Raw genomic sequence first — 17,235 nt, 5'->3', positions numbered from 1 at the left:
TGGAGATAATAAAATTTGCCCTTGTTTTGAATGGGCTACCAGTTGGGAGTAATGTTAAAACTCCACAGTTGTTTAGTTTTAATTTATTCTTTCTGATTATCTTCTCTTTTTGTTTGTTTCATTCCTAGGCTGATTTGGATGCAAAAAAATTTAGCAGTGTTAAAGTAAACATATATCAGTATGTTTTGCTTGTCTTGTTCACTGTCTTCATAAATACATGACGTAAAGGGCAAAGGTTTATTTAGTCGAGAGCTTTATTTCATTTGTTCTCTGTATTAGTTATACAGTAGTAAGTTTGTCATGAATTAGACAATTGCTTGAAACGTTACCTGGTTAGATCTGTATTATTTTAGTGAATTATGTCATTTAGTAACTGGAATAGGAAATTAGTAGTCACTCTTTAACTTGGTTAACAATGTGGAAGTGACTAATTTAGTTGTGAACAACTATTTTTTTTTTTTAAATATTTATTTATTTGACAGAACGCAAGAGAGGGCACACAAGCAGGGGGAGTGGGAGAGGGAGAAGCAGACCTCCCGCCGAGCAGGGAGCCTGATGAGGGGCTCGATCCCAGCACTCTGGGATCCTGAGCTGAAGGCAGACACTCAGCAACTGAGCCACCCAGGCACCCCAACAGCTATTACTTTAAGAAAGTTAGCAAATCATGTTTAGTTGGCATTATGATGTTTTGAAACTGATGTGATCAAGATTTAAATTTGTTTATTAGAAAAATAGACTCATTTTGAGCACCGAGTTATTAGCACTATTTTTGTGTTCTTACTGAATGTGCAACGTTAAAAAATGATTAAAGAAGTAAATTTAGGTGATACAGACTTTATTTAACACTTCATGAAATGGTCAGTGTCCTGTGGAGAACTGCAGAATGGGGCAGAAGGCAGAAAGCTTTTACAGGATAAAGAATAAAGAACAAGGAAGAGACAAAATAGAAAATGGTTGGATAGGGCTAAGTTGTCAGCCTTGTTTGGGATGAAAAAGCCCATACTGGGGTGGCTTGGTGTTTGGGGATTGGCTGATTGGATATACTGCATTTCTGGTCGAGCCAAGCACATACAGGGATACAAAAGTTAAATCTAAGCTTCAGTTTGCTGGCATGGCTCCTTGGGCATGAGCAGTTACATCCTGGACCTAGAAAGTTATTTTAACATAAAAAGCTAATTATTTGAGTGAACTTTATAATGACATGCACACATCTATTGCCTATAAAATTAATTTCAGTAAAAAATTACCTGAAACAGAACATATGTAGTTTTTGTAAGTTAAAGTTAGCTTGGGTGTTAGATTTTGATGGAGATGTAGAATGAAAAATATTATTCATGTTCTGGAAGGCAAACTAGCAGAAGGAAGAGCATGGAAACACAAACCATTGGGCTGAGGAGGTGGGAGGGTGGGGGGGGTATGTGAGTGGGATAGGGAGCCACCTTTTTTTATGAAGCAGATGATAAAACAAAAGACAAAGATGAACAATAATATGGGCCAGCCTAAGGAGTTTAAACTTTTATTTAGGGGACAGTGAAAGACTATGAAGATACATGGGCAACTATATAGTTAAAAATAGTGCATTAGGTTGATTGGTGATACTGTTGCAAAAAGCTGTCTGCATGAAAATACATCATTATTCCTCACACCATCATTGCTTTCTATAGGGAAGAATTAGAAGCAAACTAAATTCTTCCATATAGGAAATTGGTTAAATTATGGTTTGTCACTTAAATGCAGTATGCAGAATTATCCATGTAACAACATGGAAAAACATAACAAATAAAAAAATTACATAATTATAATGTGGGAATGCAGTGTTAAGACTGTAGGTGATATTCCCCTACTCCATTGCACCCAGGGTTTTAAAATATAAATTTACGGCTGTTCAGAAATTAAGGTTGTAATAACTTACACTTAAATTACAATCAAATTAAAATTATAAAATTTAAAAATCTGGTGGCACTTTATAGGGAAAACAAGGTGCTTACTATTTTTTAGCAGAGATAGACTGACTGACTTATTTGGATGACTATAACTGTAAAGGCCCAAGAAGTTTGTTAGTCTATGGTTTTATGATTAGAAACATTGGTGTTACTGGAAAATATTTGGAGATGATGTTGTCCTAGGATTAGGAGACAAAATAATTGCCCAGTTTCAGACTTGTTGCTGCAAATTTTGTTTTGAATGTTACTTGTTCTATTAATCTTCATTTCCAAATTCTTGATAAGGAAATTTATTTCAGAAGGTGAGCTTAATTTGTTCATATATTACTGCTTTCCTATTCCTTTTCATTGACTTACTGGCTATTTTATTAACTTGTTTAAAATGCATACACCAACAGAAGAGGTACAAACCCAAAAGTTGATCCTACTAACATTTTGTACAAAATTTTGGGTAGTAAAGTTTCTTTAAGTTTAGGTTTATCTGGAAAGAATATCCTTTTTTTTTTTTAAAGATTGATTTATTTGAGAGAGAGAGCACACGCACAAGTGGGAGGGGGATGGGGGGGAGAGACTCTCAAGGAGATTCTGCGCTGAGCATAGAGGCCGACAAGGGGCTTGATTTCACTACTCTGAGGTCATGACTTGAGCCGAAAGCAAGAGTTGGGTGCTTAACTGACTGTTGTGCCATCCTGTGCTCCGAACGAATTTTTTTTTTTTTTTTTTAAAGATTATTTATTTGAGAGAGGGAGCACACACACATAAGCAGGGGGCGGGGGAGAGGGAGAAGCAGACTCCCTGCTGAGCAGGGAGCCCAGACACCAGACTTGATCCCAGGACCCTGAGCCAAAGTCAGATGCTTAACTGCCTAGGCGCCCTCTGAAAAAATATTCTTAAATAAAATTATAACTTTAATTTTTTTATATATAACTTTAATTTTGAAAATACTCATCACTTACATTCAAGAGTAGTTTTATAATACTTAAGAGTTCTGAGGGGCTTGTAATATTTATTACATTGGTATTTTCCTTGGGGTAAATCTCTTGTACTCTTAAATTTTCATTATAAAATGAGAATTATATTTGACTCAGAGTTAAAAGTATCAAACTTTATAAACAACTAAGGCTTTAATTGCTGTAACTGCTATTAGTATTTTTCTTTTCAGATACAATAGTTATGATAGACTTGTTTAAGCACCCTTTGGATTTAATAATCATTAGATAAAAGTATCTTTGGGTGTGGTGTCTAGATTACTTGCATCAGTAGTATCTGATTGTTAAAATGTAGAATCTTGAGACACACCCCAAACTGACGAATTTCTGATGGCTCAGGTATTTTGTTAGACACACTGAAGTTCACGACCACATGGTGCATGTTAGCAGATAGGAGAGGAGCCACAAAAAGTGACTTAAGTTGTCACTGGGAGTTAGTTTAAAATAAGGCTATATTCTATGAAATGTCATTCATCCAGAATGAAATAAACTGATGGTATTTTATGGTCACCCCTTTAATGTCCATTCTAGATAACCCATTTTCTCTTTTCTTCTAGAATTTTTTCATTACTCCTTTTACCTTTTAAGAATCTAACACTATCCAGTACATAAGAACCTTTGTACAGTTGTATGTTCTTTTGTTAAATTTGCCCCCACTTAACCAGGCTCCTTAAATGAGTGAGTTACTTTCATGTTCTCTAGAGTACTCACAGTAAAGCTAGGGCTTCATCATTACATATGTCTGTTCAAAAGGTAATTTTTAGGATGCTTATTCTCTAGTTGTGATGACCATAGTCCTGCAGTTTCTCTTAACGTATTCTGAGTCCTGTTTTGCCTAGGGCCTCAGAATTCTTGGTTGATATCTTGGTAGAGCTTAATTTGTCAACACAGAAAAATACCTCTAGAATCCAGCTAGTTAGAACCACTGCCACCAAAGAAGATTAACCCCAACTGACTCAACCAGCTCAACGTATGGTTTTATTTTGGACCTTCAGTATTCCATTGCTAATATTTAAATAACAGTGATAACTTTGCAGTAATAATCTGTAATTTTCCTATATTTTGGTGGATTGTAGGTTATTCCTTTCCTGTAACTGTTTTTTAACTGGCAGTTAAGAGGGATAATCTAAGGAAGTATTAAAGTACGAAGAATTGTTAACTAGAGATTTCCCTCTAGATACTCTATAGACTTTGGTATAGGCTTGTTAGTATAGTCTTTTTTTCTTTTAACTTCTGATAGCCTGAAAAGTTTAAAAAAAAAAAAGCGTGTGTATATATTTTGTATACGTGTATGTATACATTCTTGAACCACTCTTGATTTGTGAAGTAAGATCAATATTACACTAAGAATTCAAGCTTTTTAAAAAGTAATACCTAGTAGGCATTTCCATTCCTCATAGGCCACTTCCCCTGTATGTTTACATCACCATCACCACAGAGCATGCCACCTGTTACTTTGACTTTAGATATACATTTCTTTTTTTCCAAGGTTTAAGGAAGTTAAAAATTTGAGCATTCTATATTCATCTTTAAGAAAATTCGTGTAAGATTAGAATAAATGGTTATGTCGCTTATCCACTGGATCAAGTTACTTGTTTGTGTTTTTCTTCTCCATTATACCTTTGCACAAGCTCTCTCATTGCTTCAAATGTGACTCTTCCTTAACTCCTAACATTTGGCTTTTCTTGGGTCACTTTTCTTTGAGCATATGGGATATGCTACTTCCAGGAAGCATTTTTTGATTATTTTCTTTCTCTAAAATAGATATGGCCATCCATATTAAAAACAACAAAACTTGTCTATTTGTGGTACCCATTCTTTTACCAAAATAATTGTGTGTGCTCATTTGTTCTTTTTTGATAGCTGTGGAAGAAAATTTATGTCTTTGGGCTGAGCAGTTTCATGTATCGTAGATAACAGTGAATAGTTCCTTAAAGCATTTATTTAGTTTGGCATTACTTTATGCACACATAGGTAAAACCTTATCAAATGCTGTTAATTTCATTATTCCTTGACAATTAACATGTTATGTTTACATTCAGCATTGTGCTAGGTTGATAAAGAATATAAAAATATAGGATATCTTTTTTATGTTGGTGAGACCAAATTGCCCAGTAGCTCAGAGTTTAGAGCCAGGGTTTAAGTTATATAGGTACTGCACTATAATGTAAGTGAAGGGCATAATTAATGTGTGAGATAGATGAATTTCTAAGTTAAATACTCATATTGTCAAGAGCCATTCCATGGGTGGTAGGGAATATTGCCTTATTGAAAGGGGGAGAACTGGGGCGCCTGGGTGGCTCAGTCAGTTAAGCGTCTGCCTTCGGCACAGGTCATGGTCCCAGGGTCGTTTGCTCAAGCCTGAGTCAGGCTCCCTGCTTATCCCACTGTTCCCCCCACCCCCCATGCTCGAACTGTCTCTCTCTCTCTCAAATAAAAGATTTATTTAGAAAAAGGGGGCAGTGACATTTGAATCTGGGAGAGCAGCCCTGAACCAAGGATAGAGAACACTTACTCTAATTTGGTATCAACTGTCCGATTAAAGTTCAGCTCTTTTGATTAGTTAATAAACACAATTTTTTGAGTACACAGAGCAAGAGATGCCTAAACATTTTATATATCGTTTTGCACACTATTTAGAACAGGTATGAAGTGTAGGTAGTGATACCCTTGTTTATAAGCTGAAGAAACTCGGGCTCAGAGAGAGGTTAAGAGAGAGCTGGGATTTAAACCCAAACTGTCTTGGTTTCTAAGCTCATGTTCTTAAGCATTATATTATTTAGCTTTTTTTTTGAGAACACTGGAGAATGTGGAAAGAACACATGTCTAAAGGGGCTCCTTCCCTGGGGAATAAATGCTACTAGTCTAAGTGATTCTTTAAATTTTAGTCACATTTAAATCAAGCTTAATTGCTGAAGCATAGTTTAAGGTCCCTAAAGGATTCTGCAAAAGAATATAATTGACATTACTTTGTATTTAGGCGTGAATTACCCTTCACTAAGTCAGCTCATCTCACCAATCCTTGGAATGAACATAAACCAGTAAAGATTGGACGTGATGGACAGGTTTGTTGTTTTAATTGATTATTTAAAATACACACATTTAATCAGTCCTTTTAGATATTTTTATCGAAGGGCATTTCTAAACCATTTTTGAAAGAATTCATGTGATAGATTAAGGGAAAATACTCTTATTTGGAATTCATGATTACTGTGATTTTGACCGTTTAGTAAGACCTCCATAAATGTTGAAAAACAGGCATCTTTATATGGTGTTTTCATTAATACAATTGAAAGAAGACTTTCTGAAGAGAAATTCTGGTCCTGATTTTAAATGGTTTTTCATTGTATTATTATTGCACTTTGTATAATTTTCGAAGTGCCATTATAACATTTTCATTCAAGTTTTCTGAATAGAAGGAAGCTGTATGAAAAGTATATGTACCCAGGTTTTCAAGTCTGCAAATGAAATCAAAAGTGTGGTGGTTTAAAATAAACCCAAATCTTTGACCCCCATAGTTTCTACACATAACTTTGAACCACAGGTGGTGTGCTTTGATTGCTCATAAATGAAACTGTTGGTAGTTGAAAATAAAAACTCATTTTAAAAAGTCCATACATCAGTATCTCTTTGTAGTTAATCTAATATATTTTAGTGTATGTTGCAGTTCCTGGTTATCATAAAGCTGTTGGCACACACTAACCTGTTTTTCCTCCGCTGAGTTAAGGTAGATACCCTGTTCTGGTATTTTTATATTTTGCACAAAGAAATATTCCTTTGTTTGTAGAGGACCATTGTCACAGTTTTAAGCAACTGCATTGGTGTGTTAAACTTTGGAGATTCTACACTTTCAGTTTTTACCCTTTATATAAGGATAAAAAATATCAAGGAAGTTTTTGGAATCCCATATGATCATCAGCCTTGAGAAGGAAGTCTCCAAGTCAGTTTTTGTTCTTGTACTTCAGGAAAATACAACAAGTCTATTGAAAGTTTCTCCTGTTTTCATCTTGTAAATTGCTACTTTCCTATTCTAGGAAATTGAACTTGAATGTGGAACCCAGCTTTGTCTTCTATTTCCCCCTGATGAAAGTATTGACTTGTATCAGGTCATTCATAAAATGCGTCACAAGAGAAGAATGCATTCTCAGCCCCGATCAAGAGGACGTCCATCCCGTCGAGAACCAGTCCGGGATGTGGGAAGGTTAGAAACGTTCTTTGGACTGATAATAGGCACATGTATCAGAATAACATGATGGAGGAATGTGATTCGTCAAAAGTTTGTCCTGCGGTAAAGAAGAAAGAGAAAATCCTCAAATCAAGCTGCATGGACTAGTTTGTGGCTTCATTGAGGATTTCACATGGTCACCTTGGTCTCAGTCATTTTTCAAGAGGAAAATGGGGATCTTTCCTTATGCAGAAAAAAAGTATTTGCTAAAGAGTGATAACCAGTTTAAATTAGATAATATTCTGATTATACAATGTATACAATTTGAAATGAGGTAGGCCTTTGTTGCTAAGAACAGGCTAGAAAGGAGGAAGAGGAGGAAGTCTTTATTTGCAAAAATTGTTAATATTTTGTAAAAAGCCTTTTCTTTCAGGTGTGTCTCTGGATAAGCCTTATCAGATATGGGACTTTTATAAAGGATCACTAATGGTTTTTCTGAAGATGACGCCTCATTTAGAGGATAAAATATTTTAAGTTATTTTGATATTCAAGAGGAGCATTATTGGGACTGTTTCAAATTTTACCACCGTGATGTGTTAACCCCATTGCCAAATATTCTCTAACATGTACCCAGTGAATTCACACATCTTGCTGAGCTTCTGAAAACAATAGGTTCTTTCCAAAGGGGATCAAGTGGCCCTGGGAGACCCGGCAACAAACCGAAAAGAAGGGCTGTTGCTGTGTCTATTTACAACTTTTCCAGATGCTGGCAGTACCTGTGGACTTAAAGTGTTTTTTTAGAGGATCGCCATGGTTATTGATCACTACTTTATGAACTAAGCAGCATTTTCCAGGAAAAGGGGGTTTAACTTGTTACAGAATTGGAGAAGTCTTTGCAAAGGACTGATTTAAGCCCTTCTACCCAACACCTTTCCCTGTGTAGATTTGCATACAGCTAAACCTAAAATATTCTGCTAAAGACTGTTGGATGTATGGTTGATGGGATGAAACCTTTGGTTAAGTTTCCTTTTGATGGAAACATCCTGTGGTAGGTACAGATAATCCAACAAGAGTCCCCATTTCTTTGAGCTTAAAAAGGACACTGTCGAGTAGGTAGGAGGAAACCTGGCAGAGCCCCCTTATTTTTGGCCTTAAAGGACTGAACACCAAGATGTCTTTTGAAGTTTTAAGCTAAGAGGTTTCCAGTGCAATACAATATATACAAGTGAAGTTTTTACCTCAGTTTTGCAATGGACTGCAAACTATACTTATTACACCACTACACCTTCTCTCAAGCCTGCCAGGGCCTCCATATATGTATGTGGCTTACAGCTTAAAGTCAGTAGTTGGACTACTATATGAACTGTTACTATCATGTTTTATACCGGTCGTAAATGCACTCCCCAAACTACAAGAAAGCGGTATGTTTATTTTTTAAACCAGCTTTTCATTTTCTTAGTCTTATTTATTGTAGATGCAACTGTTTTTATTTTGTTGGGGGGCTTGGGGTTATTGCACTTTGCAGTTTGAGTGAACTTGTGTTGGAAAAGTTAATGAAAGCAGTTGATAAAGAAATAGCTGGAAAACTAGTGATGCCAGGTTATTATAGAATTTTTATTTGACATAAAAGGTAAAAAGATACTTATTACCAAAAAAACTTGGAATTTTTGTTTTTGTGTAGTTCTTTATCAAATGCTAAATAAAATGAAGTGTACTTATGATGTATTACATTAACCATTGAGATTTATGGGAGACCGTAAAGAGCAGCCCTCTGTAGACAGTAAAATTTCACCTTCTAAACAATATATTTTGAAATTGTTTTATGAACTCTGTTAAAACTGCCCCGTTACGTTCTAGTTTTATTTTAAGGCATTGTCTCTAGAAAAAAATTCCCTTAACTCTAAATGTTATTAACTATAGAAATTAGTTTTTCAAAGTATCAAGAGTTTCAAAACTTTCCTGTAAAGTCACTTAGTACGTATCAAATTTTCTGTATGATCATGTGAAAAGCATAATTTTGTGCAAAGCAAAAAGAAATAAGACATTCTTAATTTTGTTTAGACTTCTAATAACTTTGAATATATAGATTTTAGAGTTAATGTATTGTGTGTAATGATGATAGTTATTTTTTATTTCCTTGCTTTTTCACCTGAATGGAGACTTTATTTGGGAAAGTGTTTTGTTAAACCTGATATTTACATTAGTTTGAGGGCCGCTCATTTACTTTTGTTTAAAATACTAAAATTTGATTTACGTATTTTGAGCAGACTACTCTTTCCAAGTTTTTCGTCATAGTATGAGGATTTTAGAGAATATCTATTTCCAGCAATACATTCAAGGATTGATTTATAATAATTAGAGGGATTAAAATTTAGAAATTTTAAGATTTGTTCACCAGAAATTAGGATGTTATTTTAAAGGAAATAATGGGCTATTCTTTGTACTTACTTCTGTCAGAAACTCTTGCATTGCTGTTTGTTCTACCAGCAGTTTTTGGTTTAATTTCTAATGTGTCTAATTTGTGTAGGCGTCGACCAGAAGATTATGATATTCATAACAGCAGAAAGAAACCAAGGATTGACTATGCCCCTGAGTTTCACCAGAGACCAGGTTAATATTTTATAATCCTGCAGATATTTGACTTAAAATTATGAAACAACAACAACAACAACAACAACACAGAAACATTATTATAATCCTATAGTTCTAAAAGTGAGAAAACTTTAGGATGTGACTCCTTAAACCATAGGAAATTATCAGTAGTTGTCACTTAAATTCTTCTACTTTGTGAAGGCTATTTTAGTGTGACTCATTATCATAATCTGTTAATTACCCGATGTTGCTAATTTATAATTATTTCACCCTGGAAACTGCACAAATGTTTTGAGATTAAAAAGTGGTTAGGGAAAGCAGTGATCTTACACTTTATTATGTTTTTTATTTCCTGTTATACTTAATATCTTATGTGGTATATAACTTTGATTAGACACTGAAGTTACACGATATTTTCTAAATAAAAATCTTTAACATCATGTTTTTAGAGAGAAATGAGAAATACTTGGTTTTAATCTCCATAGCATCTTTTCAGCTAGTCTTTCCCTTAACAATTAAAAAAGGCAAACTATTTAAGAGAAGATACTTATTTAAAACAGTAATACTTATAAAAATTAGGCAATTTGAAAATTGGTGTTAGTGAGCATTACAGCATTTTTACATAACAAGTGGCTTGATAAACCTCATTCTTTTCCAAAATGGGATATTCCAGAGAGTGAAATTAGTTTTTCCTCAGTAACATGGCCACACAAATGTTTTTACATTTTAATTTGCTAAGTCCCTACTAAAGAAGGGGAGAAAGAATATTTCTTTTTTCACCATGGTTCTTTCACTTAAAATGTATAATCTTCATTTTTGTGACCTTTACAGTTTTTTTTCTCCCTCTTAAGTTTGCATTTTTTAAAACTATCCGGTTGACTTAGCAAAGCTTGTGTATACCTAAGATGGAAGGTAAACATTTGTTTTAAGGAAGTCCTGTTACCAGTGTCCTCAAGATAATTCCTCTGCCCTTACTTTCCTTATGGTGCAGAATGAAGAAATTTTCTATCTAGCGAGAATTGGGGTGTGGATTTTAGAAGATTCATATGAAAACCTCTCTAGCAGTTTATAATTCTGTGATATCAGTAAGTTATTTAGTTACTTCCTAGATTATCATGTAATCTGAGAAGAAAATCTGAAAATGGAGTAATACAATAATAGCATCACTTAATAGCATCACTATATTTCATGGGAAGAATTGAAATGAGTGGTAAGGAAGATTTAATTATAATGCCATAATAAAAAAATATAAATTTGATTTACTAAAATGCTTGATGTTTGAACAGGGTATTTAAAGGATCCACGATACCAGGAAGTAGACAGGTAAGTTGGGTTCACTCTTGCTTAGCTTTAAATTACATTCTTGGAACTAGCTTATGAATTACCTGAATTTAGTTTCACAAATCTTATTCCCAACAGACGATTTTCAGGAGTTCGCCGAGATGTGTTTTTAAATGGGGTAAGTATTTTATTTTATATATTTAATGTTCATAAAACCAGGATCTGATTTACTTTATAGTTTGGGTTTGATTTTTATTATTGACATTAATATTTTTCATTTTAGTCCTACAATGATTATGTGAGGGAATTTCATAACATGGGACCACCACCACCTTGGCAAGGAATGGTTTGTATTCTTTTTTTGCAAATTATTTAATTTTATTCGCAGTTCCATATATTTTGAATGCTTATTTGGAATGTGATTGTTGCAGTTACCCATTAAGAGACTTAAAATATAAATCTAAGTAGTTGGGGGGCTATTTTTAAAACTAAAGACTAATGAATAATTTGATTTGTGTTAATGCAAGTTTAAGTGTTATGGTTTATTACTGTAGTGGCTAGTATTGTAAACTGCCTGGGTTCAAATGCGTTCCCTTCTCAACTCTGTGACCTTGGACAAGTTTCTTAGTTTTCCTTATCTGTAAAACTCAATGGGCATTTGTTCATTCTTTGGCTCATCAAATTAATATTTAGTACCCATTCTGTGCAAGGCACTCCGCTTTACGCTGGGTTGGTGAATGAAATGGACGTTGTGTCTGTCTTTGTATGGTTTGAAATTTAATGAATATCAATGTTGACCTAATGGGAGTGTGGAGAAGATAATTTACAAAATATATGTAAAGTTTAGCATAGTGCTTGATCCCAATACTCAGTAAATTCTTTCTAAAATAAGGTTAGGGCGGGGCGCCTGGGTGGCTCAGTTGGTTAAGCGACTGCCTTCGGCTCAGGTCATGATCCTGGAGTCCCGGGATCGAGTCCCACATCGGGCTCCCTGCTCAGCAGGAAGTCTGCTTCTCCCTCTGACCCTTTCCCCTCTCATGCTCTCTCTCTATCTCATTCTCTCTAATAAATAAATAAAATCTTTAAAAAAAAAATAAAATAAAATAAGGTTAGGGGCCCCTGGGTGGTACAGTCGGTTAGGCATCTGATTCTTTTTTTCTGCTCAGGTCATGGGATCGAGCCACACATCAGGCTCCATGCTCCAGCATGGAGTTTGCTTGAGATTCTCTCCCCTTCTCCCCCTCCTGCTTGTGCTCTCTATCTCTAAAATAAATAAATAAAATCTTTTAAAAAATTAAGGTAATTAAATCCTGTGTATAATTTTTTTTCTTGTGCATGATTTTTAGTTTTTTTTTCTTTCTGTAAGAAAACTGAATATTCTTAGAGTATCTTTTAAGGTATTGAGGATAGCCGAAGCATTAATTCCTGAGAAATAAAAAACTTGGAAGTTTAAGTAGTTCTTATTATCTTTTTTTTTTTTTTTTTTAAATGCTGCCTGTAATGTGGCCTCTTCATCTGACTTATTTCACTTAAGGTACTGTATACAGATAGATGAATTATAAGATTGCTTTCCTTTAGACTCTGTGAAATTTTTAAAAAGTCAGAATATTATCTTGGCGCTAACTAGGAAAGTAATCTTTAATTTGCCCTTAACTCATTTTATAATGGCATTTAAAAATTCAGTAGGTCCTGGAGGTCTTTTTATTTTTTAAGGGTAGATGTTTGCATAGTGGTTAATGATTGATCCTAGAGCCAGGATGCCTGATGCTATGTCCCAGATCCACCTTTTTACTAGCAGTGATTTTAAGCAAGTTACTTAACCAGTTGGTGGCTCAGTTTCCTCTTTTGTATACTAGGAATACCAGTACCTATTTCATTGGGTTGCTGTGAGAAATAAGATGTGTAAAGTGCTTAGGACAGTGCCTCGTTCATTGTAAGCACTGTGTAATGGTTTGTTGTGTTCTGTTAGTATTTAAAATCTTAAAGGATATATAATTACTTAATTACGCACATATTTTCAACAAGCACATAAAGGGTATTTTGAAGAACCTTAATGTCAAAGTAAATGGATCGTACAGATTATTAAATTAATTGTTTGGGATAGGTGGTTTGTATAGGGAAATTCTAAGAATGGTTTATTTACACGGATATTTGGTAGATATTTATGGAAGTGGTTTTCTTTTTTTAGGCTCCTTACCCTGGAATGGAACAACCTCCACACCATCCTTACTATCAGCACCATGCTCCACCTCCTCAAGCTCATCCCCCTTACTCAGGACATCACCCAGTACCACATGAAGCAAGATACAGAGATAAACGAGTAGTAAGTGCACGAGATGGCTCAAGTGTGAGGGAACTACTTTGAATTCTGTTGATAATTAAATGTGGGAATACTAGATTATGTTGAGTGATGGACTGTTTCATATTCTTACTGAATGCTGTTTTGAAGTAATTCACAACTTGTTTTAATTAAAAATGGCTAATCCCTTTGGATTATTTAAATAGACAGTATTTCTTTTCACTGATCAAGCAGACTGCTCAAGTTGAGGCAAGTTCTACTTGTAACTCTTAGGTAATGTCATAGGGATATCGTAATTAGGATATTTTCTTTCTGTACAGGGGTCTTCAATTATAACTAATTATTATTGCAAATAGGTGTTTCTAAGCTTTCTGTATATTCGGACTTAGTTTTCATAGTATAGATGGTGTGTATTACGTTACTTAACAGGTCATTTGTAGTCTCATTTAGTTATTTGTTTCTCTGCCAGATTTTGTCAATTCACCTCCGCTGTCTGATTCTTAAGATGATGCTAACAAATGACAAACAGATGTTAAGAAAGGCAGATGAGTAATTGTCCTTTAGTAATTATTGGTTCTAATAATTTGATAATGGTTGATATGGGAAGCTTTTTTTGATAACTTCAAAACAGAATGAATGAAAGGCAATCTCTAGTTGGAGATTTCTGGGTTTTCATTACACTAGTTAGAGATTGTTTATTAAATGGTTGATATTCTTTTTTTCCCCCTAATACTTTTATTTTTTTAAACTGAAATTGTCTCCTTGTACTTGTTATTATAATTACTTTGTGTATAAATTTGATAGTCTTAGAAAGATAGTTTGGTTGTTGAAGTAGGATGTACAGTTTGGACATCCCCGACCTCCTTCCCGCCCCTGTACTTGACATGAGTTTTTTGGCTGGGCCAAATGAATAAGAGCATTTATATTTGAGAGGGCCAGTCAAGAGTAGCCCAGCCTATCTTTGAGATACTTTTATGTTAATTATTTTCTTATTCTCATAAAGATACTAATTCTTCAAAATCAAATCATTTTAGGATCTTTAATATTCCATGAAACAATTTGAGAATCCTAATTGACTAATAGACTTTTTTTTTTTTCAGTCACACAGGAAGAAATACACAGCCTATGTATGATGAAATCTTAGTTGGCTAAGATGAGTTGTGGTGTTTTTTTGTTTTGTTTTGTTTTTTTAAAGATTTATTTATTTCTCGGAGAGAGAGAATGAGTACACAAGCAGGGGGAGAGGCAGGCTCCCTGCTGAGCAAGGAGCCTGATGTGGGACTTGATCCCAGGACCCTGGGATCATGATCTGCACTGAAGGCAGATGCTTAACCAGCTGAGCCACCCAGGCATCCTGAGTTGTGGTGTTATAAATGATTACATAATTTTCAAAATAGGAATTCTAAGATTCTTTTACTAAAGGGTACTTGTCCTTTTTATGTAATTTTTTGGTTAGTGTATATATTTTATGCTAATATATTCATGTATTCATTGTATGTGAGAGGTAGGGTGGAACTGTGGTTTTGAACCTTATGTTCTGAATATTTGAGCTGACTTGAAGAAAGACCAAGTTCAGTAAGTAAAGAGTTGAGAATCAAGAGTAGAAAGCTAGAGCAGGGAGCAAGCTTATAAGTAGCCACAGTGACAACTTGGACAGTTGCTCATCTTACCCTCTCTCATCCTCCTCAGCCTTTTATGTATTATTAGATCTGTGTGGAGTAGACTTAACAATCTTACTGAAGTATTTTCTTAAAATCACGTCCTATTTCGTAAGTTGTCATTAACTGGTTTAGTTTGAAAGGAAATTTGGAATGTAAGAATTCCTCATTTTACCATAAGAGGGCAGACTTGGTTCAGGTTAGTTTGTAGAATCAAGGAAAAAAATAGGGTTCACCTATTGCAGAAAAACATTGATGATACTTAGCATAGTTGGCATCAGGCTTGTATCTATGATCATTGATAATCATCACTAGGTGATTACTTTGGCCTGAATCTTATCAGAAAGATTAGATGGAAAAGTCATTGAAGTTATATAGCAAGCTGCACAAAATGACTTTCAACAGGATTTGAATAATTTCTGTTGTAGGTGTCTAGTAAGACATTAAAATCCTTTTTCTAAGCAGTATCAAAATTGCATTTTGTGAATTAATCCATTAATGCATTTCTCTAGATTTTTTTCTCTACCGTACAGTAATTACAATATAGGGACCATAAGTTCCTCTTTTTTTTTTTTTTTGACATACCTAACCCATTTCTTACCTTTTCTAGCATGATTATGACATGAGGGTGGATGATTTCCTTCGTCGCACACAAGCTGTTGTCAGTGGTCGGAGAAGTAGACCCCGTGAAAGAGATCGGGAGCGAGAGCGAGACCGCCCTAGAGATAACAGAAGAGACAGAGAACGAGATAGAGGACGTGATAGAGAAAGAGAAAGAGAGCGATTATGTGACCGGGACAGAGACCGAGGGGAGAGAGGTCGATATAGAAGATAATGCGCTTTTGGAAGCACTGATTGTTTAAAGATAAAAAAATCTTGTATTTTTTTTGTGTGTGTGTGTGTGTTTACAAGTAGTAAATTTATTTTCAGCGGTCTACTTAAAGTTCATTGTGTAGAAGGGTTAATTAAATCCCTCTTTGTTCCAAGCATGCAGTATAATAAGAACTGGAAAAACTCAAATCCTCCAAAAATGCACAGTTGACAATTTGAGTTGACACTTTTATTGGAGCAGAATGGAACAGTCCAAGAATGTAGATATTGATTCATTCTCCATAAATGTTCATCTACTTATAGTGTGTTCATCCTAGAGTTATTTTTTGTTTGTTTTCTTTTTTTTGGATCTTGATTGATGACTGCCATATTTTGCTTTGATGTGTTTCTAAATGTAGTTGCACACGGTTCAGTAAAAATAATGCTGCTATCAAGTATGCAAATATTGAAGTATGATGGTTTGACAGTATGGCAGTGTTGTAGCAGCCTCTTTGTTTCTCCCTTTCCCTCTTTTTTTAATCTTAAAAAGTCACTTTTTATTTTTCTTCAGTCTTCAATGATGAGAGCAATATTAAGAAGACATTGCTATCTAATTTTTAATCTTTTTAAATAAAAAATTCCTATGTTCAGTAGCATGGTTGATGCTGTCATTTAGCCTTCCCCTCCAAACTGTATACATTGGCTTGGAATGTTCACAACTTGCGTGTGTGGCAGCGGAAGATAATTCCCATATTCTACATTGCTACTGTTTTGTATAAAATAAATTGGTAAAGATTGACACTTAACCTGTTGTACTTCTTTCTTGTCTGGATGCAAGTTTGTTTTCTTATGCATTAGTGGACATAAAATAACTTTTTATTATTTTTGTGTTTAGGAATTGTAGGATCCCTGGTTCCCCCACCCCTTTCTTGCATAGTTTAGCAGAAATGATTGTCCTAGGCCAATTATGTTAAAAGCCTAGTTCTATTTCAAATATAAGAGCTAATGGTACTTGATGGAATTATGTTGATATTTGGTTAAATATTTATTTTGATAATATTTTTGGATTTACTCTGGTCACAGGATTGTTTTATTTCAGGTTTTTTGATGTTTTCATCTTCAATAAGTGGACTACTTTAAAGATGTTTTTCTATTTTACTTTTAAAATATACTTTTAAATCTCTTACAGGTACATAGTTTAAGTTATCCATCAATCCTTCCCAGTAGTAACAAGCTATATAAAATAAAGGGCCACACAAGAATATAGTTTATGAAAGACTTTTTTGCATTTCAGTTTCTTGAGTTATACCTGAATTTTGGCTTTTATTAAGTTGAATATTTAAACATTTGGGGTATTTTAAGTATATGACCACTTTTTTCATAGTGTCCTATTTACCTTGCAGTCTGTACCAAATCATGATCACAATTTTATATTTAATCTGTATTGGTCTGAAAAGGGGAATGCAGGAACTTCACTCTTGAAAGATACTTAAAACTA

General features: G+C 34.5%; 1 protein-coding gene across 2 annotated transcripts in view; it reads left to right on the top strand.

Moving 5' to 3' along the window:
* YTHDC1 (YTH N6-methyladenosine RNA binding protein C1) overlaps positions 1-16,543 on the top strand; it is a 35,713-nt gene extending 19,170 nt beyond the window's left edge. The window contains exons 10-17 of one of the 2 annotated variants that reach the window (XM_028100623.2): positions 5,913-5,997; positions 6,967-7,133; positions 9,625-9,707; positions 10,976-11,012; positions 11,109-11,148; positions 11,254-11,316; positions 13,159-13,293; positions 15,538-16,543. In XM_028100623.2, coding sequence (XP_027956424.1) covers positions 5,913-5,997; positions 6,967-7,133; positions 9,625-9,707; positions 10,976-11,012; positions 11,109-11,148; positions 11,254-11,316; positions 13,159-13,293; positions 15,538-15,762 — 835 coding nt within the window. In that variant the 3' untranslated portion in view covers positions 15,763-16,543. Of the gene's footprint in view, positions 1-5,912; positions 5,998-6,966; positions 7,134-9,624; positions 9,708-10,975; positions 11,013-11,084; positions 11,149-11,253; positions 11,317-13,158; positions 13,294-15,537 lie in introns of both variants that reach the window. The other variant, XM_028100621.2, reaches the window with a different exon arrangement.
* Positions 16,544-17,235: the final 692 nt, after the last annotated feature.

Source organism: Eumetopias jubatus, unplaced genomic scaffold, assembly GCF_037043125.1.
Source record: "Eumetopias jubatus isolate StellerSeaLion01/CBP00866 unplaced genomic scaffold, mEumJub1_p1.0 scaffold_2, whole genome shotgun sequence".
Classification (NCBI taxonomy): domain Eukaryota; kingdom Metazoa; phylum Chordata; class Mammalia; order Carnivora; family Otariidae; genus Eumetopias; species Eumetopias jubatus.
The sequence above is the reverse complement of the archived record's forward strand: the minus strand, read 5'-3'. Positions and strand labels throughout refer to the sequence as shown.